Source organism: Eleginops maclovinus, chromosome 9 (assembly GCF_036324505.1).
Source record: "Eleginops maclovinus isolate JMC-PN-2008 ecotype Puerto Natales chromosome 9, JC_Emac_rtc_rv5, whole genome shotgun sequence".
NCBI lineage: Eukaryota > Metazoa > Chordata > Actinopteri > Perciformes > Eleginopidae > Eleginops > Eleginops maclovinus.
In genome coordinates this window covers 16,808,667-16,831,359 of record NC_086357.1, presented here as the reverse complement: position 1 = coordinate 16,831,359, position 22,693 = coordinate 16,808,667, and the positions used below count along the sequence as shown (strand labels likewise).

The 22,693-nt window shown below is 37.2% G+C and overlaps 2 protein-coding genes across 3 annotated transcripts; both read right to left on the bottom strand.

Moving 5' to 3' along the window:
- Positions 1 to 8,425: 8,425 nt before the first annotated feature.
- Positions 8,426 to 16,343, bottom strand: mfsd8l1 (major facilitator superfamily domain containing 8-like 1). Of its 2 annotated transcripts, XM_063892347.1 has the most exons (12): positions 15,967 to 16,343; positions 14,538 to 14,723; positions 14,356 to 14,418; positions 14,044 to 14,163; positions 13,367 to 13,446; positions 12,926 to 13,274; positions 12,759 to 12,832; positions 12,256 to 12,469; positions 11,844 to 11,966; positions 11,595 to 11,725; positions 10,292 to 10,411; positions 8,426 to 10,049 (listed from the first exon to the last, which is right to left on the bottom strand). In XM_063892347.1, the coding sequence occupies exons 1-11, from the start codon at positions 16,040 to 16,042 to the stop codon at positions 10,331 to 10,333; spliced, it is 1,497 nt and encodes a 498-aa protein (XP_063748417.1). In that variant the 5' UTR covers positions 16,043 to 16,343; the 3' UTR covers positions 8,426 to 10,049; positions 10,292 to 10,330. The 2 variants fall into 2 exon arrangements, with proteins under 2 accessions (XP_063748417.1, XP_063748418.1); XM_063892348.1 differs by lacking the exons at positions 8,426 to 10,049; positions 10,292 to 10,411 and having other exon boundaries at positions 11,607 to 11,747.
- A 2,505-nt stretch (positions 16,344 to 18,848) lies between these two features.
- On the bottom strand, positions 18,849 to 22,693 carry polr2h (RNA polymerase II, I and III subunit H). The gene is made up of 6 exons (XM_063891515.1): positions 22,483 to 22,693; positions 21,596 to 21,688; positions 21,009 to 21,092; positions 19,824 to 19,917; positions 19,584 to 19,667; positions 18,849 to 19,239 (listed from the first exon to the last, which is right to left on the bottom strand). Exons 2-6 carry the CDS (start codon positions 21,666 to 21,668, stop codon positions 19,122 to 19,124), a joined length of 453 nt encoding a protein of 150 aa, XP_063747585.1. The 5' UTR covers positions 21,669 to 21,688; positions 22,483 to 22,693; the 3' UTR covers positions 18,849 to 19,121.

The window sequence follows — 22,693 nt, the reverse complement described above, 5'->3', positions numbered from 1 at the left end:
AGGAAGGAAGTGAAATGGAGAGTGAGGTGAACTGTATTCAATCTTGGATCGGGCAATAGTCCACACTTTACTTATATTTGTTAAGAATAAGGAGAGGTCACTGAGAGGCCACAGTAGGGTGTTGTTATGCTGTGTAATTGTGTTGCAATTTGTCTTGGCACTGGTCTGGTGTGACTGCTCATGTGTCTCGCCACATGAGAGCAACACTCAGGCTGTAGTTTTCTGTAATTTGTTGGGACATTAATTGGCATGACTGTATTTTGCATATAAGTCTGGTGAGACTGATTCCTCTTTGACATGTCGCAGGATGTCGAGCACCCTCACACCTCATTGTAGCAGCACAAAGACAAGAGAGGTCGCAGGTGAGAGCGGCAAGTGGGCAGCTGAGACAGAACAGGGCGAGGAGAGGGTGAGAGGCTGTGAAGAAGTGAGGAGTCCCATGGCTAGGTCAGGAGTTCAGAGCTGGGGATTTGTCACCTGCTCAGTTTGGCATGCAATATTCCTTAGAAGCAGCAAAACTAGGGCCCTCCTGCCTCCCACACACCCTCCATCCTGTCTCCCTTTACCTCCCGCTAATTGGATTTAATGAGCGATTTAACAACACAGCACTGCGCGATCAAATCAAACTGCTACTGTCCACCACGTTTAATCTTGGGTCACTGCTTGGTAATGCTAGCATGTCCCACGAATCGCCTTTCTGCGAGATTCCTGCAGCGTCCCTGCTGCCTCACACATTCTCTCCCTCCTCTCCCACCTGCCTGTCTGTTTCTCTTAATGTCCAACTCAGATAACCCAGAACAGGCTGAAAAACCCCCAAACCAAAAGCTGCCCCGATCTTCACAAAAGATTGGTTGTATTTGGGGAAGGATGCTCTTGACTGTTTTGTTTTTGGGCTCAGTGTGAGATCACACTTAAAGGTCAATGGATCTGTCCTCTGGCCCTGCAACATAAGCTTAACGAGTTGGAGATGCACATGAAGAAGAGCTCACAATAAATGAACAAATACACGTCGATTCAAGGTGGAAGCTGATGGCTCTGTAATATGTTATTCCATGATACAGCCAGGTCTTAGTTTATTCTTGTAGTTAGTTGGGGTTTATTCTTTTTAATCTAATGAAATACATTGCAGTTTTAATGCTCAATGAGTCTAAAATGGTAAGCCTTTTAAAAAAAAATAAAATGTTTTAGTTTTTCTCTGAAGACATGAAACTACAAATGTTGTCACCTGACCATACAAGATGAAAAAGTCCTTACTGCCCCAGAATGAGAAAGCTGTGACATTCACAAGATACTTCCCCCAATAAAGGCTTTTATTAAATCATTTTTCAATGTCATATTTTGACCGTTTTCTTTGAAAAATATCATGGTGTATCTCTACTCTTGTTCAAATAGTTATGTAGTTATGATTTTTTATTTTTTATTTTGGAAGCTTGTTTATTTTAAGCCTCACTAATTTTCTTCTGGATTTAAATTGAAATTAAAAAATTCCAAAACACCTTATAATATTTTATTAATAATAATAATAATAATAATAATAATAATAATAATAATAATAATAAAACAGGTATTCATATTCATTCATATTTTTTCCCCAGATTAAAAATCTTAATTTTGTAAATATAACAAATATTGATTTTGAAGTAGTAATTTTCTAGCACATCTAAAGGATATGTAGTCCTGGATAAAAATAAGTTTTGCTTATTATATATTTGGAGATAAAATACATACTATATATACACTATATATATTCAACAACCATTTACATGAATACATGTTCCAAATTATCCTTGGACTTTTGTGGATATTCAGTAAAAATTTCCACTATATTCAGATTTTCAAAAAGCAATTAGTCATGCTTAGAATTCACTTTTTCTAAAAATATAACTAAATGTGTTTTGAGAATAAGCTATAGGATTTTGCAAGGTCCATTTAATAATTGTTTTTTTCTAATAAAAGTGTTTCTACATTTTTTTTCTGTAATGATTATTTAAAGACCCTGATTATTTTTACTTTCAGATCTTGTCAATTTTGTCCTCGTACTGAAAAACACTCGAGACTTTTCTAAACAATCTACACTTTAACTGCAATAACCCCTTATGTTAAAGGTTTTTTTGTATCATTGAATGCAATGAATTATACAATTTAAGCAAGTTTTAAGTGTCTCCAACTGATTTTCATGCCATATGGAATTGAATGCAGATCAAAGGCTGTCATTAAGGCAAAATACAAATATTAAGCACTTAAGCATTGTTTGCAAAATAATTGGATGAACAGGGGATATTTAATTTGATTTAAATCGGTTAAAACATATAGAACTGTCTTTAAGGCTGACATGGCTATTAACCACCAGCTCCTTTCATGTTTCTTCCTCATTACTTTTTTTGCCTTTACTCAAATTGAATGACTTTAAGTAGATACAGGGTGCTGATATAGCACAACAGTGTGGTCACAACTTCAATATCTCCTTATTAAAATGTCTCACATGTATAACACAACATCAAAAAGGGTCGGCTTATGAAAGATGCCCTGCACTTGGCTGTTTTTTTTTTTACTTAATCACACAAATTCCAAACAAAGGATTACTTTCTCAGTGAGATGATAAAAGGCTTGGGATTTCAACGATGGAGCTAGGAAGCATCCATGCATTGCAAGAAAGACGGTGGCGAGCAATGGTTTAGTTGAGAGAGATTTGTCACTGCGGTGGCAAAGCTGCTTCTCAACCCATAATGCCGAGAGCAGCTTAATTATTAGGTCAAAGGAGAAATGACCAGGATCCAGGAGAGGGAGGGGCCCGCCGGGGCTGTTACAGGGTTCAACATGTTATTATCTCTGCATTGGTTTGGGGGTGTCATCTATGTGCACAAAGGTTTTATTTTGCCAAAGATTTCTAATACATAACAAAACTATATCCCAACACAGATACACATAAATAAGTTAACTCTAGAGCATACTTTTTTTCTTTTAGCTCATATAATATTTATAGCTTTCATTTAATTATTCAAGCAAACACAGATAAAACATTCCTTAATATCTGTTAAATTGCAACATGATTAAATATAATACAGCTTCAAAGTGAAATCCGGCAAAGTCTCATTTAGGGTTTATTGAATAACCTAAACTGGATTTCTTCAAATTGGGCATTTCATTTTTAAATAGAAATGGTGAAAAGGAATTCCTACCGTATTAGCTATAATAGAGTGTTTAGTTTTGAAGGTGTCATTTCTTTGGGAGGCTGGTACACATGTCACCCTCAATAATTTATAAAGGATTTGTCCCTCTCAGTGTCAGTAATAATCTTATGCTTCATCGAATGGTTAATGCATAGCAACAGGGAGTAATCAGGGAGAAAATGTCTATAAGTCGTTCTGTCGTATTACTCTGGAGATGCGGGTGTACTTAAACAAATTGCTGTGTTTAGCACATTCCTATTATTATCATCAGTATTTGCTTGCAACCACCATTTTTCCTTATGTAGCAAAATAGGCCTGTAAATGCATTTCATTTTAAACTTAAATTGAGAGATTAATACATTAAATAAATGTCTTCCTTAGCCCTTAACTGGATTTAGGAATACAAAAAAAAAAACACATATAATGCCTTTCAACCAAAGTGCTGAGAAATGGGCATGTTTTTTGTATCAACACATTAGCTTATATATACACATTTGGCTGGAAATTCAACACACAACCTACAATCCTGTTAAGCAAAATGTTTGATGGTTTCATGCCAACTTATACCAAATATTAAAGTTGGTAAAACTGTTGACATTTGTTCTAGCTTGACCTTTCAGATTGAGTCATTGGTAGTGACGCATTTCTACAAAACTAGCTTTGCAAATGCATGTTGTGTAAAACGTAACAATTTCAGGCTCATCAGTGCGGAATCATACAAAGGCCATGCTGAAAGCACATAGTGCAGAATTATCCATGGCACAGCACTGATTTAATCACTAGTGTCACATCGAGTCCATGCTCTTTAAAAAAAAATCAAATGTTATCCGACATTTTTTTTTTATTATTTAATGCTGCTTATACCAATATGCCAGAATAAGTAAGTCAGCCATGAGAATTATGTTCTTTTACATGAAAAAGCTGCATTTGAATTTCTTATCATGTTACAAAACAAAGCAGAACAAGTGGAAGTATATGGTGTGCCTTGGGGACATGACATGAATAAAATCTTAATTTATAGAGAAAAAAGAACTGTGTTTGCCTAGTCTACTGTATGTGTACCGATATTTAAACTATGATATGATCATACATATACTACAGATCATACGCACACATATGATCTTTATGATCTAGCTAAGGTCTAGATCGTGTTCTCTGTGCAATGATAATCTCATGGTAGTAATTACAACTGAATCAGTGATGTCCTCTGTTCCACAGAAGCCCATTGTGGGGGCACTGAAAGCCATAATGGTTTATGTTTTATTGCTGGAGTCTATATTGAAGTGACACCCAGCTTGAAGTAAAACAGAGAAAGATATTTATGTGCATATATCTGTTCCTTCTCTGCAATCCTTAATGCTGCCTTAATCTCTCAACCATCTCTCTGTCTTTTGTTTTCTCTGTTTTCATTCCTTCTTTCTTTTTTCCTGGCTCCCGTTCTCATCCACCCTCCCTGAGGTTGCCCGATTCCCTCTCGGTTCAGTGGCAGGGCACTGGGTCACGGCACTGGCTTGATTTTCACACTGTTCCCACTACTGAACGCCACATCAAGTTAATCAGGGTTAACAATTGCGGCGGTGCCTTGCTGAGCAGGGCTCCCATCGGCTTAGCGTGGCCTAGCTCTGGTGATACAGATGGGCTAGTAATCGCTGTTCGTGGAGCAAAGGGAACGGATGAGGCTGAAGGCACATCGTAGCTGCTTGGGTGGGTGATGCCGGGTGTTTAATTGTGAGAACACAATTAAAGCAGAGACACAGGAGGTCTGTCATGAAATTGGGAGATGGGAGTGTACTAGAGTACATAGAAATCTCCTGGAAGCAGGCTGGCAGATGAATTATTTAACCTTGAATAAGAGATAAACCCTGTTTTCCAATTATTAAATGCTAGTTTCCTAACTAGATCCATTGAAATACTGCTAGACAAAATGTATGTTTTGCTGTAACATATAAAACGTATTTTCACCATTCACCAATCTTTACCTCAACAAACTTATTATACAAGTTTAGAACATCTCTTTCTTCAAACCCTATGTAACTAATTTTATTACAAGAGGAATTGAAGATTCACTGAGACGCATCATAGAAATGTAGGACATGAAAATAGCGCTACAATGACGAGAAGACATTAGTATTCCTTTCACAGAATAAAAAAAATGTCCAAAGTAAAGAGTTTGAAAAGGTGTCAAATGTGACTTAAGTTTCCTTTTATCCCTCATGTGCTGCTTTACTCTAATTAAACACAAGGGTCAAAACTTGTAACAAAACTAGCAAAAAGTCAACTGTCAAAGAGACCATCAGAATAACTAATCCAGAGTAAGTATATGAGGTTTAAAGATCAAAGAGATGTGGAAAACTTTGTGAGAGGAAACCTCCAGCGCTGAAGATCACTGAAGCATGCCACATTTGGCCAAACAGAACGCTATAATAGCAGCTGGCTAGCCTGAGCAACACAGCCTAGGGTTCCCTGACCATAGGCTTTGCTTAATTATTCATCCAGACAGAAAAAGAAGCATTACACAACCTGACAGGAATCATGGAGAAAAAATACACATCCTTGGGTGACCGAAAAGGAGGTCTGTTGAACTTCCATTTTTTATAGAAAACAAACCACTACATTCTCAAGATGACCTTTTCAACTACAGAAAATGAAGTAAAAGTCTTATTTTGGTATCGGATTGTATTTTACCTTTTGTTATGGATAATTTCCTGTCCCAGCCGTCCCTTTTCACCCGTTATATCCCAACTCAAGCACTCTACTTTTCCCCATAACCATCTTGCTTTCCAGATGTAGCACCTCTTCGGAGTGGCACATGTATTAATAACACAAGAGTCAAGTGCTACCTACACAGGGACACTCACAGCCTTTCACAGGTTTCTGTCTGTGCCACCATTTTGATTTGACTGTGGCTCGAGCTGGTTTTTCGCAAAAAAGAAGAATCCCTGACACCATTGAACAAACTAAATATTTCATACATGTGGCAGCACAAAAGCTTCGAAGTTCAGGCTTGGGAGCACACCTATCCATTTATTACCCATCTCGACCAGCATCATGAAAGTCTTATAATGACCAAGTTAGAGGTGTTATTCTTGAACTTCTAAGTTGTCCCTTGAACAGAGAGAATGTTGTGTAAAGTGCAACAAAAAAAGATGTGTAATAAAAGTGGTTGCTGATGCTGCGGTGTGACTTTGTCCACACTTCCACTAATAAAATATGTGTTCGGCTGAGCTGCAATATTCAACGAGCGCCCAGTGTTGCACTGCATCATCCAAGCTCATCTTTACACTAACCCAACCCAGTTTGTGCGGGTCAATCAGTGATCAAGCCTGGGGAATGAGATTGGGGGAAAAAAATAAATATAAGACCCAGTGAACTCCATCTGCCCTCTCTGCACTCTTATCAAGGAAAAACACAGTTCATCAAAAGTTCACGTCTATTATCATCTTTGAATTTGGCTGTATATGCCTAGTAACATTTGGCAGGGAAGGAGGAGGAGTGAGCTTACCAAACTTACCCCGACAACTACTGCTGATATGACACACGACGTGTTCTGCACTTCTGACCCTGATACGCAGGGTCGTTGTTCGGTCAGAGTACCGCTATAGGCTGTGTGTGTCTGTGTGTGATGGGTGGTGGTGGTGGGGGCACAGTTTCATCAAAAAAATTCTGAAGCCCCAAAATATCTGTTACTGGCCCTGTGTCGTAACATTTCTGAGCCAGCCCCACCCAACACAAAAACAGGTTCAAATAGAGTTCAAGTCTGAGGCCACACCCCATCGCCATGGCGTCAGCAGGCAGACGGCACTACGTCACAGGTGAGAAAGACCCCAGCTCCACCAGTTTCTGGCTCTGTCGGCGAGGTCACAGCGACCCCCAATGGGGCCTGGTCCTTACCTATTAACACTGTGTTAACAAATCCAGGTTTTGAAATGTGCTGGGTTTCACTTTCGATAAACATGTTTTTGGTCTAAAAATCATCTGAAAACTAAGAAGGTCTACGATATTAAATTCCTTTTTATCAACTATGATTTTTTTCTAAATATGAATCTTATATATAAGGTTAATTTATCATTAACACAAAGTTTAATAACATTTCTGACAGTTCTAGATAACGCCGCATGCCATATCTAACTAACAATTCAGAAACATTTTGTAATTCTAAACATCACAAACATTTTAAATGTTTAATTTGTTCTGAATCCTCGAAATCATGAGCACAAAATAAATAAAGATAAATAATATTTTGATATAGAATATTTTATTTTAGGTACATAAACATTTATAGACTTGTATATAAACTAAAATCCTATTTAATTGCTTAAAAATGACATTTTCTATATAAAATGATTCTACTCAATTGAAATTAAATATAGTGGTGCATGCAACTTTGTGTATTGGGAAAATCAATTTTGTGACATGATCCAACTGTTACGACTTTGGTTGTCTATTTCTTATCAAATTTGAAATGGGTATTTTTGTCATTTTATTTTAATATAATTTTCATTGGTACTATTTTTTCCATTTAATAATAGAAATATAATTATATTTGGTCATTTAAAACAAAATATGTTGAATTTTGACTGCAGGTGTAAGCTCTGAAATAACCCTGATTAAAGCGTCATTAAATATTTCTGTTGAATGTTTTGTTGTTGGTCCTTAACAAATGAAACAATAAATGAGATGTTCTTAAATATTAAGTTGTTAATTTTTATATTAAACTAAAACATGTATCTCTTTTTTTTTAAAGCAATTTTATTTTTTAAATCACAATTTAAGAAGATGGCATATATCCAACATTTTATTTTAAATAATGTGTTTATGTTTGTTTTCTATAACATTTTATAATGTAATATAAGTCAGTAATACAATAACCTTGCAAAGTACACGTAAAACAATGTTTTACATGTATTTTATGAATGCATAGCCCTGTCACAGCATATTTATATATTTTACAAATAACTCTTCTAATACTGCTATTGAAAACAGGAAAAAGTTGGTATTCTTTTTACAATATTTTAAGTTAAGATAGGCAACATTTGTGTGGTTGTCATAATGTAACAATATGCTCTAAATATGTATACATGTTGTATTTAAGGCCTTTAAGTTGATGATATGTAACTATCAAACAAAAAAGGCATACAATTAAGAATTTGTTAAACTATTTTTTAAATGTTTGATTCAATTATAATTATATTGGAACGTGTTTTACTCTGCACATGCACTCACTTCCCTGTAGAGAATGACTAAACAAAAGCCAATAGAGTATAGTGAATATTTATTTTTCTTGTAGAGGAAATGAATACATAGGAAAAGTTGTTCATAGGGGCTCATAAAATATCAAATAAATATTATAATAAATAATAAATAAAATGTCTCATCATTCATACAACTGATCGTGAAAACAAAACCTGAACAAATTATAAAGGTGGTGCACACCAAAACATGTAAAGCCATGTGAAAAATATTATTTGATTTATTAGTGTGTGTTTTCTGTACTGCCACCTAAAACCGCGAAAGGCTGTTTTCTACAACAACACTCCCACCACAGCTGTGTTTCCCTAAATGTGTATTTGTGCACCTTATGGAGTTATCGTACCGACTGCGATCAGAGCATTACGGCTCAGCAGCAACAACAGGTATACACTTCAGTAGACTAAGAGCTCCCACTGGTGTTACATAATGGTACTGCTGTTTTTTCCAAAGCACAAAACTTATTTCATCCTTTAACCGGCCTCACAGTAGAAATATTAGAAACTTTAATTAACAACCTTTAATCAGGGTTCGGCAGAAATCCATGGTATTTACTGTTTCCTTCAGAAATTAAATTACTGGTATTTGAAGTAATGTTTCAAATGCCATTTAATCAGCATTTCCATCACCAAGGGAAACCGTTTCAACACATTCATTTATTATTTTGTGTTAGTAGTTATTTTATCTAGTGACCAAACATATTGCTTTAATAGTAGAGGCAAGTCTCAAAGTATTAATTTCCAAAAACACACAAATTTAATTTAAAAATAAAAATAATAGTTTTTGTAAATATTTCTCTGTTGAAGGAGAAAGCTTCTTTATATCAGATGTAGATGGATTGGATTTTAATTATATTGAATGTTGAAATCCTTTGGATGTATTGGCAAAGTAAGGTCTTGTTCTTAATGTTGTACATTTTACTTAAGAATACAATAAATCCTGATTTTATACCTGTAAACTGGTTAATATTTTTGAGGGACGGCTTGTCGCGGGGAGGAGATTCTGCCGTACTGACATGTATTGTTTATTACTGACATTTTTGTTTTAGCTGCCGGTTTTTTATTTTTGTATGTCTGTTTGTCTTCGGTCTATGTGGGATTTTGTTTGCCCTGGTGTTAAGCAGTATTTAAATTGTTACCATATCTATTTAAGTGAATATTTTTTTACCCACTTGTGATACCTGCTTTGTTAAAATGACTGCTGTTGAAAAACCCAATAAACACAATATATATATATATATTTTTGAGGAGAACAAGTATTAAGACTAAACAGCTCATTTACACTCCTGCTGCTCAAAGACAACTACATCAGCTTACCACTTGGCATGTTCATTGATAGCAGAATATGTGATGAATCAAATGTGGATGGTACTTCAATGCAGAACACAAAATGACGGAAACCAATTTAATCCAAAGCTTGCACACACTGTGTCAGCAGGACTCCATATTTCCATGGGAAATGTATACATGCACCATATCAGTGCTCTGATCAGCCTCTGTACGCAAAGTCCAAGTGTAAGGTAAGCCCTCAGGAGATGATGAGGTGTGTGTGTGTTGTCACCCTGCGTGATGGTCCCAGAGCAGAAAGTGAAACTGTGGATGGACCGCTAGGTGCAGGAAAGGGAATCTCCCACTTTACACAGGCAGAAAGGAAAGAAATGCACGGTGATAGGTGGTAGACAATGCTGCCATCTGATAAGAGTTACATACGCATTGCAAAACAATATCATAAAATACATCAATTTACCTCATATTACGTATGCATGCAATAACGAAAATAGTCTTGCATTAATACCATTCAACTCTCATTATAAGTCACTTTGGATAAATCTATGTAATGCAATGTCTCTTTTAATAAAATCTATAAAAAGCTACCTTTTATATCCAAGTTTATCCCATCAGCCTTCTGCTGGTTTAGCCACAGTTGTCCGGGTCATCCACTTGCTCCTCGACAGCAGGTGCAAGCATCCGGTCGTATGAGAAAGCCAGCATAATCTGTAAAAAGCAAAATATTTAATTATAATAGATTTGATTTAAAACAAAAACACAAAAGGAAGAAAAAGGGAGAAACTGTAAAGCAAGGAAGCTCGGAGTGGCAAAACAATTGTTGGATTTCCTTCTTTGGTTATTATTTTTTTAAGATCACAGTAATAACATCCAATTAGAAATCACTGTAGGATTTCCTTATACATCTGACAAAATACATTAGAATAAACACGAAAATTCTGAGCAAATAATTAATGTTGGCACAACGCACTTTTCGCTTCTCAGTTGCAAAGTGAATCCTGAAAATTGACTGATGCTTCGGCCGTCAGACAAGAAATAGCCTGTCCTTTACAATGAAAAATAATGAAAGACTGAAAAAAATGAGGCTGTCAAAGAAGCCTCCTGGTAGAGCAAATTTAAAGTGAAAGTTGCATTCCTTTTGTCCTCCTGGTTTAAAAGCACCTACACCAAGTTCTTCTCAAACAGATTCAGGTTTTACTTAGTTCTTTCTTAATGATAGTGGAAACATTTTGTTATTGGGCCGTGGTTCGCCTACAGTGTATAGGCATTACAAGCAATGTGTTAAGCTTCTTTGTTCCTGAAGAGGAGCTGTTGGCTACAAGATGTCAACTTGCATCTCCTGCTCCTAACTGTAAACCATTTTACTGTGGTTTGTTTGTTTCTTATTTATTCTCATTGTATTCTCAAATGCAAAACACACCCTCTTTGCTATTTTTTCCTTCAACAGAAAGGAGACCCACATTTACAAAAATCTTTTTAACCATTGCAAGTGCTGTGTCTCGTCTACATGAAGAATTAGGGTAAATCATAAGTAATTGCTATATATTCCTACAGCCACGTGGCAAACCACAAAAGTATTGGGCTACACTATCCAGCCCTAGTAGCTTTTAAGGTTCCAATTAGATTAAATCTCCTCATTCTGAAAAGCAGAAAAGCAGGAAAAATCTTGCTAATGTAGTATGCATTCTGGCATTTCTTGTGTTTTCAAAATACAAATGCAATGCAGTTGGAACACACCATATACTCAAAAAGACTTTGTTAGTAAACTATTGTAGAAATGTGTATGTCTGGATTAGCCCTCACATGGTAGCAAGAACACACCAAATCCCTTGCAGCCATAATCTCCTTCACACAACCACATATTACAACTTTGAGGTTTTTTTTTACATACCGTAAGCAGTGCCAACAGTGCCATCATCACCCCCATCATGATATACATGTTGTCTGTGAGGCCACCAGCCCACAGAGGACCCAGGATGGTAGCAAGACCCCCCACTGAGCGACGCACGCCCTGACTGAAACCTGTAATACACAGAGAATCAACCTAACAGTCATTGACCCACCAAACGATGCAAGGTGCAGAACGTATTTTCCAATACGCAATGCTTGATATGTTCCACTAGATGGTGCAGTTTCTCACCTTGTGTTTTCTCAGAAGTTACTTTGGAAAAGAGGGAAACCTGAGCCACAGCTACAAATGGCAAACCCAAAACCTGCAGAAACACTCCAATGACGAATTCAGTCAGCTGCCATGGGAAACCACCTTCAGAAAAAAACAGAACACTGAGTGAATAGGCATGATACAGCCACATTTTAATGGGGCATTTAATATGTCTGATTGTGTAATATAATTTAGATCTGTGTTATATCCTGAGAATTGTAAGAGTGTTATATCTAAAAAATGATTCATATAAATAAGTAAACGTTCTTCAGTAAACAGGCCTCATCAGTAAATAATGCAGTATTAAACTAAATGTTGGAGGGATCAGTTCCAGTTGACCTGTGTTTACAATAATAATTAATAGTAAGCTGTTTCTTCAATGCAGTCTGACCTAGTGGGTTTGCCAGGAAGATTAAGCACCAGACACCAGAGATGTTGCAGATCGTCAGACCGATGGCCAGGACAACTCGCTCAGTAACACGCTGGCTCAGCCACCGCACAAACAGGAAGCCAGCGATCACCTCCACACCGCAGAGACAGTACATCACGCTGTTCTCCAGCTCCCCATAGCCAAAGTACTTCTGGGTCATCGGGGTCACCATGGTCTGAGAATGTATGGAGACGTTTGCTCAGTGCATAAATCCTGAGATAGGGAAGTCATTTTGTCTTTATAATATTATCTTCTGAGTAGAAATATCTGCCAGCTCCAGGTTTCATTTGCTCCTTAATTATTCATAAACAAAGATTAATATCTTGAAAGCAGGTGGATTACTCAACTAGTTTTATTAAAGTTATCCCTACCTTAAGAAACATAAAGATAACTTTTTTGTTCAAACACTTAATATCTAATATCTGTGGATACGAGTGTCACTGTCTGTATGCACTTTACTGTACCTCAAGCGCTGTCTGATTGAAGAGAGTGATGAACTGAGCAGCCAGCAGCACAACCACCTCTTCTCTCAGGAACTCTACAGAGAGGGTGAAAGACCTTACATTTAGAGAATATGTTTTTCAAGATTTCTAAGAACCCCTGAGAGACAGACACACTGTCAATCACCCACCTCGAGATATGCTAGAGGTCTTAGAGGGGATGGAAGACTCATGGGATTCCGGTGGCACTGGAGAGAGAGGTGGCGAGATATGATTCAGCGTGGCATTTGAGGCAGCAGAAGTGTCGGACCTGGCTGTGTTGGATGCCACGGCTGAGCCGTAGGACCCCCCTAGCTCCTGGGACCCCATTAGTGGCTTTTCCTCATCATTTTCCTCTTCCATAAGCCCTTGCTTGTTCTCCTCATCCTTGCTCTGGCCTCTCAATCTGTCGTTGGCCTTCTCTTTCTCCAGATGTGGTAGGTCCCAGTACATGAAGATCACCGCCAGTTGAATGAGAGTCCACAGCAGGCACATGAAGAGCTGCAGATGTTGGAAGAACAGCGTTACAACTTCTCTTTGAGGGGGCAAAAGGAAGTGTTGCAGAGTTATAATAACATATTTTGGACCCTTACCCCTGGTGCAGTATATTTATTGACCACAAAAGGACCCAGGTTGAAATCACACAACCTCAGGAAGATGTTAAATGCTGGACCTGTCAAAAACAAGGTTAAACACGCATTATGTCAGAAATCAGAAATTAGAATCAGAAACAGGTTTATTGCCAAGTACTGTAGGTTAAGACATACAAAGAATTTGTCATGGTGTACACACCACATCATGTCACACCCAAACATTAGAACAAACATGAGTCTTCACTGTTTTTCAGGACATGGGACTCTTAATTGAAGCAGCAGGCTTCACCGGCCTACTTCAATATGTGTAAAATTGATTTGTGTAAAACATTACATTACATGTTACTAATTAGACACTTACATACATTCAGTACTGTGGGCAATCCCAAGAGAAGCAGTTTTTGATAAAGTGTCTTGCCCAGGGACACAAAGACATCCTGAATGCAGTAGGACTAGAACCAGCACTCTTCTGATACGAAGATCAGTGCACTATCCCACAGCGCCACAGCCTATTCCAAAGCAATCATCAAACTGGGACTTCTAGGACTGGTGGCCCTTTGTCCCATTTATAAACATGCATCTTTATGTTGCCTACATTCTTAAGCTATTAAAATAAAACTGCATAGCCACTACTGGCCACTTGAATATGCAACCAGAAAGCATTGAGTAGCACTGACCAATCAGAAGGCCAGCTTGTCGACATGCCATGACCGCAGCAAAAGCAGTGGCGCGGTCCTCAGGGGCGGTGCTTCTGGTCAGGAAGCCAAAGATAGATGAACCAGCACCTGTTCCGATGCCTGAGGAAAATACATAATCCATACATGAAAAACCTAAAATGATGATGCATCATAATATATACAGGATCAAACGTACTGTATACCTTTACATAATGTAGCTGTTAGAGCTACTCTGGCTTGACAGGTCTATCTTACTAGCTTGACACATTTTAAATGGATAATAAGTCACAGTGTCACTTTGAGCAGACTCACCTGCCACAAGTCTGCTTGACAGTAAGAGCCATTTGGAATATCCCATGAAGTACATGAAATTACCTTAGGAGCAGAAAGAAGAAGAAAAATGTGCATACTGCACATTAGAACCAAAAAAATTAAAATAAATGAACTTTTTCAAGGTAGTAGCGGTGGGAATACAATAAAATAAGTGGACTCACCGATTATCTCAAAAACATTGGCAAACAAGATGATCTTCTTAGTGGTCCGTGTTTTGTCGGACCAGTGGCCAAACAGGGGTCCTGTCAGGAGGCCGCTCAAGCTGAATGCTGACAGCGCCAAACCCAGAAAGTAAGGTGCTGCTTCTAAAGTCTGCAAGTACCTCCATATAGTGGGCAGTATTACAGCTGGGGAGACACAAGGAAAAGTTTGTATCTGATGTATCTGGAAATCACAGTGTCTGATTTAAAAACATAACATGGAAAGTGAACAATGTTTTCCACTTCTGTTAAACTGCCTTAATCAGTGATGCTGAGTCATAATTAGGCCTACTCTGTAGCTCTGTTGGTCTGCATTTACGAGACATCTTAACAATGTTTATTGCAAACTTGTGACTCCTATGAGCTCTATGGTGAAATTTATCAGAGCAGTTGGAGAGATGAGGGTGACACAAGAAAGTTACAGATGTCAGTATGTTTTATTTCTCTGGTGAACTTTAAATCTTTTGCATCTCAGTGATTGTAATGACAAGAGAGCAGCAGTAACAATTTCACCCTATCAATACCTCCGGCATAATCATAAATGATCTAGACAGAGAATAGTGCTGACCCATGCAGTCCCAATTTAATTGTTAGTTCAGAAGACACATGATACAGTGTGCTTTCTGGAAAATCCAGATAGGAAATGATTGCATTAATTGTCTTGTAATCTGTTTTGTAGTCTTGCTTTATGTCACAGCTTTTAAAACATCAGTAAGTGACCATGAAAAAAAACATTTTTACTGTAATGCATTGTAAGATAACAGTCATACTCAATGGTATCTTTCTGAATCTTATCGAAAGAGCTGTGCTTTAATTATTTGGAAAGTTTTTAAAGGGTGTGGTTGAATTTGCTGTTCTTTGTATGCATTATAAATGAGTCTGTCATTGTAAGGTGGTCTTTGTGTCAACCTCACCCGATATTTTAGTAAAATTAGATTGGTCAGTTTGATTCAGGTAAGAGAATCGCTGTTATTCATTACACTTTGTAGTTAATGATAGGTTTCTAAGTAACAAAACCAGTATGATGACAAAGGTCAATTAAATCATACACCCAAACAATGGAATAGTTCAGTAACTGATACACTACAATCCTTTGTATAACTTCTGACTACTCCAAACCTTGCCTAAGTAATCTTTCCCTGATCAAATCATGTAGTGGTTCAGTCAAAATAACTCATCAATAGGAGAAATACAAACCAATAAGTTCAAGTACACCATGATCCACCAAAAAACATGGAGTGACTATGAATAGTAGCCTAATCTTCACTCATTTAGTTGATTATTGGAAAACTTCATGGTGATTGCACTGTAAGATTTTAGTGTTCCATTCTAATGTTCAGTGTTGGAACACAGGCAGGCAACTTGCAACAATACAGAAAACAGAACTTACCATATTCCACACCGCTAAGCAGAAATATGAGACCAATGGTGAAGAATGTCAGCTTCTTCTTCCGTCGATTATCCATCGTGTTTTGCTGCTAAAATATTATTGTTATGCTTAAAGATACACTCATTCTAGTCTCTCTAAAAAACACCAAAATTGACATAATCCCGAGTGCAGTGCTTCCAATTACAGCCGACTGAGGGTAAATCTCTGAGCCTCTCACTGGCCAGTTTGACAAACACTTTACATCAGAGTGCGTATTGTTCTAAATCACTCTACAGGGAGTGTGCAAAGATCCTGTTCCCTGAGCACGTAATGCTTGAAGCGCCAGTCCCAACGTGCAAACATTACAGACATTGCAAACAAACAAACGTCCCGGCTGCGATGCTCCTGCGCAGTTTAACCCAAACTACATCACTTCCGGTGGATTCACAAACACCAGTCCCAAGCAGGGAAAACCCAATCTACGATTTAATTCAACACGTGTCAGATTCATTGGTGCTTTTAGCTGAATTACTATTTATTATTATAATACAATTTCGACAAAAAAAGCACTGTTTTTTTTATAGTTATGCTGTAGGCACCTGCTCCTGTTCAGCGAGTATATTTAAGTGATTTTGTGTGCAGGCTACATGGACACAAAACAATGAAAAACACATTTCACCTTCAAATTAAGATAAATATTAAACAGATTTTTTATTTTTTTGCCCAATTTATTTCTTTATAAATCAAAAACAGACCAATTTATATTAAACACAAGATGTTATAATGAAATCGTTTTAAAAATAGTCAATTAAATCTGTGGTAGCATGTTTTGGGACTGGGAGTACAAGCCTGCTCCAGTATAGCTCAATTGATGTGCAAACTCGGTTATCTCTTGTCCTACAAATTAATGCAGATTACAGTTGCAGTTACTAAACCAAGATTGTAAAAATCTGAACATTGAGGGTTTTATCAAACGTGCTGACACCAGTGGAAACAATGTTGTATGATGATTTAATATGACCATTTCCAATGTTGGGCATGTGAACAAATAACCACAGGCTACCTAAATTGCGATGTGTGTCAGAGACACATACCTTAATAAATCTGGGACAGATTATAGTAAAAAAAATAATGTTTCAGACACTTTTACACTGACATGAGAATTCTGAGGAAAAACTCTGAATGTTTTTAAGTATTTGGGCAGCTGCAGTACTAAATCATTGCTGCTGGCTTTCAAAAACACGTATTTTACTATTCAAATCGAATATGTCCAACTGGCCTGTCCCTTTACAACTTTGTGTGGTACTTATACAATGTATTTCTTTAATATTTATTTTTTAAATCATTGCTTTTCTTTTTTGTAGGCTACAAGCTTATACAACAGCATACATTCTGCCTTCCATGCATATATTAATAATATATGAATCACAGGCAGTGTTCCCTCCTGTCTTGTGACAATCATTACCACTGACATTGGGAGGCTTGTGTCACACACAGAAGCCTCTTCTTCAGCCTTAATTCAATCTTCTGTCTCCTGAATGTCCACATTTTTGCTTGCTGCCATGTAAGCAAATATAGAACCATTGCCTAAGACTTGCTGGTAGCTGGGAAAAACAAATATTGAATTATCTAAATACTTACCTGATGAGTGAATCAATATCTGAACTTCAAATGGTCTAATTAATTGTGCATGTCACCATGTATGCAAAGCAGACACACACACGTTAGCACTGAAGGCCAATATAAATTGCAGCGACTCTGACACTTGTGAAAATTGTCTTGGAACAGCGGTTCTCAAAGACTCATGTTTAATCATGCGCAAATAACCAGAACACGCATGACGATAACAACATCAACAAAGTTTCAATATAATGCAACAAAGAAAAATTGCAACGATCCACAACATTAAAGAGTATGGGATCAGAAACAGATAAAATAAATAAAAACGAGGATCAATCATTTCCTGACTGCCGCTCATTTTCTTCACTCGGATTCGTTCCTATTCTCTCCGTCTGTTTTCTCCAAATCCTCACTCTCTCTTGGTCCCTCTCCTCCTTCATGACTAACAACTTTGTCATGAGATGTTCCACTTCACAGTTTCCCTGATTTCAGCCAGTTAATCATATTTGAAAGAATGAATGAAACGAGTTGGCGCGCATATATCCTAGCCCGGACAGCGGCTGTCTTCTTCTACGTTCTATCAAAAACTAAGAAATTATAGTTTTTTGATTTAAAATAAAAGGGATTACAAAGGAAATGTTTATTGTTCCTGTTTTTTATTGTAGCCTATGGAAAAATCCCACTTAAAAAACAACACTGTGTAATATTTTTACACCAGACCACCATTACAGTTTCATCTCGTGCACTCCCTAGTGGCAGCTCGCGCAACCACTTTGGGAGTCCCTGTCTTAGAATATTGATCTCAAACGGATGTTTAATTGTAAACCTTTGTGACATTGATTTCAGCTAATTCCACTCACTCTGGAGCAACTGCTCTCTGTCATTAGGAGCTTTAGTCTCTTAACTGGTAGCCTGTTTCTGAGAAGACTGCTCTGTGTAATCAAGTGTGTATCAAGCTAAGCTATTCTATATGACGTATCTCCCAAACATGTCAGTACTTCATTTACTGGACTTTTCAAAACCATGCATGAATGTATGCTTATATTTCATGTTATTTGAAAATGTACAGTTATAAAAAGGTTCCCAAAGCTGTGTGAAATATTAAAGCAACAGTACCTAGTACTTTAAAACCGTTTGTGACAATGCAACAAAATGAAACCAAGTAAACCATTTTAAGGTCAACTCAACAGTTGCAAAGGTATGTTTTGGTTGGAAGAAAACAAGAACAAATATGCACAGATAGAAAATAGTCATTTCAAAAAAGGTGACTGACCATCTAGGAATCATTTAGTATAAAAGAAATCTTTATTTACAGTTTACCATCAGATAGAGGTTGCAGTTTGTATGTGTCACAATCAATAATCTGTAGTCCATCTCCTTGAAGGGGATATTTTGTAACTACAATAACTAAATAAATTGCCTCCATGTCTGTGAGCTGCTCTTGGGTGATGTTTGCATACTCCAGCGTTGAGAATATGAACACGTTCACTATGCAGTTCATTATTAAGTTGCCTGTGGCATTGGGAACAGGCTAACTAAGTGAGCAGAGCTGGGATTTAGAAGGCCAGTTTCTTCATGAGAAGGTAGACCCGGGAGTCCACCTCAAAGCCGTGAAGGTTGTTGGCATCTCCCTGCAGCCTCATGAGGAGGCCACCGTAAGACACATATGCAGATCTGAGAAAAGGAGCACATGGAACTTAATTCAAGACAACAAAATACATTTTAAAGTTAGCCAAAACAATATCATCTAATTTTCTTAGAATTATAAAATTATAATGCAAAATATATGTCTAACTAAATAATATTTCTAAGCTGAAAAATGTAGAATTCTTAATAAAAAAGAGTTTCTGTGGTCATTCATACATGAGAAATGCTGCATTAATGATGACCCAATACAAAATAAATGCTACTTGTTAGCATGCTAACCTCTTTATTTAGAGGTAACGATATTAGCATTTATATTTATTAGTTATAAAGTTAACTTCAAAACTTCACTTAAAGCAAGTAAAATTACTCACAGGCGTGTGGCTGCTTCTGTTGAAGTCTCATCACCCTCAATCTTGTAAACCTTCCCATACATCACATAATCAAACTGGTCCGCTCTGGAAATGTAAACAAAGTCAAATAAGAGCATCTGTCAATACACGCTGTACATGACAGGGAACACACAAATGGGTGTTAGATCCTTCAAAACATGAAAGAACAAAGTAACCATTTGTTGTTAGAAACATCAATGTTTGAAGAGAAAAAGGCCTTACCTAGAAGGCCGGTCATCCTGAGGATTGTACTCTCCGTCATCTGGCGTTCCATCTTCATATAATGTGCTGCCAATGACCAGTCGGAACTTGTCACCTTGAAGAAATAAACACATGCAAACAAAGGGGGTTTATTTTGGTCATTTACACAACCTGGATTATGATTCACAGTACTTTATCCCTTTACTTTGTGTCTGTGTCCTCTCACACAGAAATATTTAGCGGTTTAGCTTAGCATTGCTTACTCACATGTACGCAGGAGAATGCAGGCAAAAACTAAAAAAGGAAGTTGCAAGTGATGTTACCCAAACAATTATGTGACCACCTTGTAGAAAAGTAAAATGATTTCTTTATATGTAGGAGGTTAACACGTTACACTGATTGCACATGGGAAGATAACGGATTGTTCTGAGTATACTGTATACGAAATCTGTTTAGCATGAAACAAAATCAACAATCACTAGACTTCCAATCTTTACGTAAAAGGTCTCCTAGACTTCTATGCTCTTTTATGGCATATATTATAGGTCTCAAATATATGGAAAAAACATGTCTCTGATGTGGTTTGCTCAAAATACCAAACAGATCCTTGATTTTAGCATGTCCCCTATCCCTTTGTTTCAGCTGAAGCTGGCCACGCCCCTTTGGAGCATCATGATCTCTCTGTCTGAAGAGAGAAGTTTCTAACGGAGAAACTCAGCTAAACACTGCAGTGATTAAACGCCATATTATGTTCAAACCACATCAAACGTTATTTCTGAAACACTTCTCAGTGTTTACCACTAGAACAGAGACATTATATGTATTATATATACAACAACTCTAAGTCCCTCCTGCAGACTTCCTGCTGAATACACAGAGGTGCTGCAGAGGCGATTCAGCTCGCAAATATTGCGGACAATAGGTTGAGTCGTGTCAAGTGGGTGGGACGTTGTCAGGAGTTCAATGTCAAGCCAGCCCACATTTCGGTTATGAAGTCATATCAGCAGCAAATCTGGATCAGCTCGTTTGTACCCCCGTTTTTAGAAAAGTGGGTAAGGAGGAAAAGAGAGGATGACCGGACACTTTGTGAGTCTCCTTACACACCGGGGACACATATGTATGTATAAAAGACATCAAAAAGTGCATTTTGCATAATAGTGGACCTTTAAAATTAATATACACAACAACACAAAGGTTGCTTCTTACCAAGATCCACAGGATAGATTTGAATGTTCACATCCAAGATGAGGTCCATCTTGAAAGATTCACTCTCACAATGCAGACGAGATACTGTAGGGGAAAAAATGGTAAGTAGACATTGCATAAGGTCATTTTCTACTTTAAAATTGAAGTAAAATAATTCAAAATAAATAATAGTAACATATTGTTAATATAGTTAAACGCTTTTAAAAGGTGAAATATTTTAAAGGTAGACACAACTAAAAGCAAAGGAGCGAAGCAAAACAACAACAAACTAAAATGTATATAATTGCAGCTCAATTAATTATTGATGGCCATAAGTACCATTCAATCGGATTGTTTTAAAGGATGCCTGTAAGTTAAAAAAGTCCAATATTCGGAGTCCCTATTTTCCAATATAAATCTCCACATCTAAAAAAAAATCTGGGGCTTCTTTTCCTTAAAATATGCCAGACTTCATTCAATATTTATCATATAATATTTTACAATTATAGGAATAAGTTGAACCAGTACAGTAATAGCGAACACAAGGTTATTATAGTAGGATTCTTTTCACCCTTTTCAAACTTCAATCATAATGAGATTTCACCCACCTCTGTCAAACTTCATGCCATCTGGATCAATATCCTTTACATCGAAGATATCCTCAAACAGAATTCCAGCCATCTCTACCCTCTTCTACAAACCTGGAAAAAGAAACATCAATTGCCATTAGTCCAGTTTAGTGTGGGTGGAAAAATTGTTAAATTAAAAAAACTGATAGCTTTGGTCTGCTATGATAGTGCCCATGTTGTATGCATTAATGGGGTGGAAAACTGATTATACAAAAACAAAAGGTTCCAAAAAGTCATCACATTTCTAAGCCATTTTCTTCGAAATTATGTATGGCTTGTCATATATACATCAACAGAATGATCTATCGCGATAGAAAGACTAAGCAAAGGACAATACTTAAGTTTACAGGCTCATGTTACACCTCAACAACTGACTGAAGCGGTAAACTGGTAAATACACAATGAAAAGATAGGAAAATAGCAAAAAACAACATGTGTGGGTCAATAACAACTCAAACTGTCTTAAAATGCATGTTTATGTTTTGATTAGAGGTATCGTGATGCTCGTTATTAACCTGCTATCATATATGTCACAATGAAGATGCTTCAATTGAAAACAGCATGAAAGTGAGAGAGAATGTTGAGTGTTTCCAGTTGCCTTCCTGACACAAGACACATTTGTTTCGAGCTTTAGTCTTAATCTATTCAAATATGGCAAGACGGAGTTTAATAAAACTAGATAACGCTTCTTGAGAAACATGAATATTAACTGCATCTTAACATGTAAAGTTGAACTATTTGTTGGTTACTTACAATATCTGACTCGACCTTAATTTAACAACGTTGGTGCCTGGGTTAACTGAGTTATCGTTAGTTAGGCTAGCTGATAGCTTTAGCATGTTCAACACCTAAATCCCCACGCTTACCTCAAATGTGGAAGTTCTTGAACAGTATTTTTCACAGAGAAGTCTCACTCAATATCTTTCTGCGGTGATGTGTGTTTAAAGTGGGCTCTATATGTCTTATTGCAGTAAAACTATATTCATTTACGCTTCAGTGTGAAACAGAGTGTGCCGCCATAGCAAAAACAATGTGCTCAACCTCTGACATGAAAACTGCTTCCGGTTGAAAATGCAA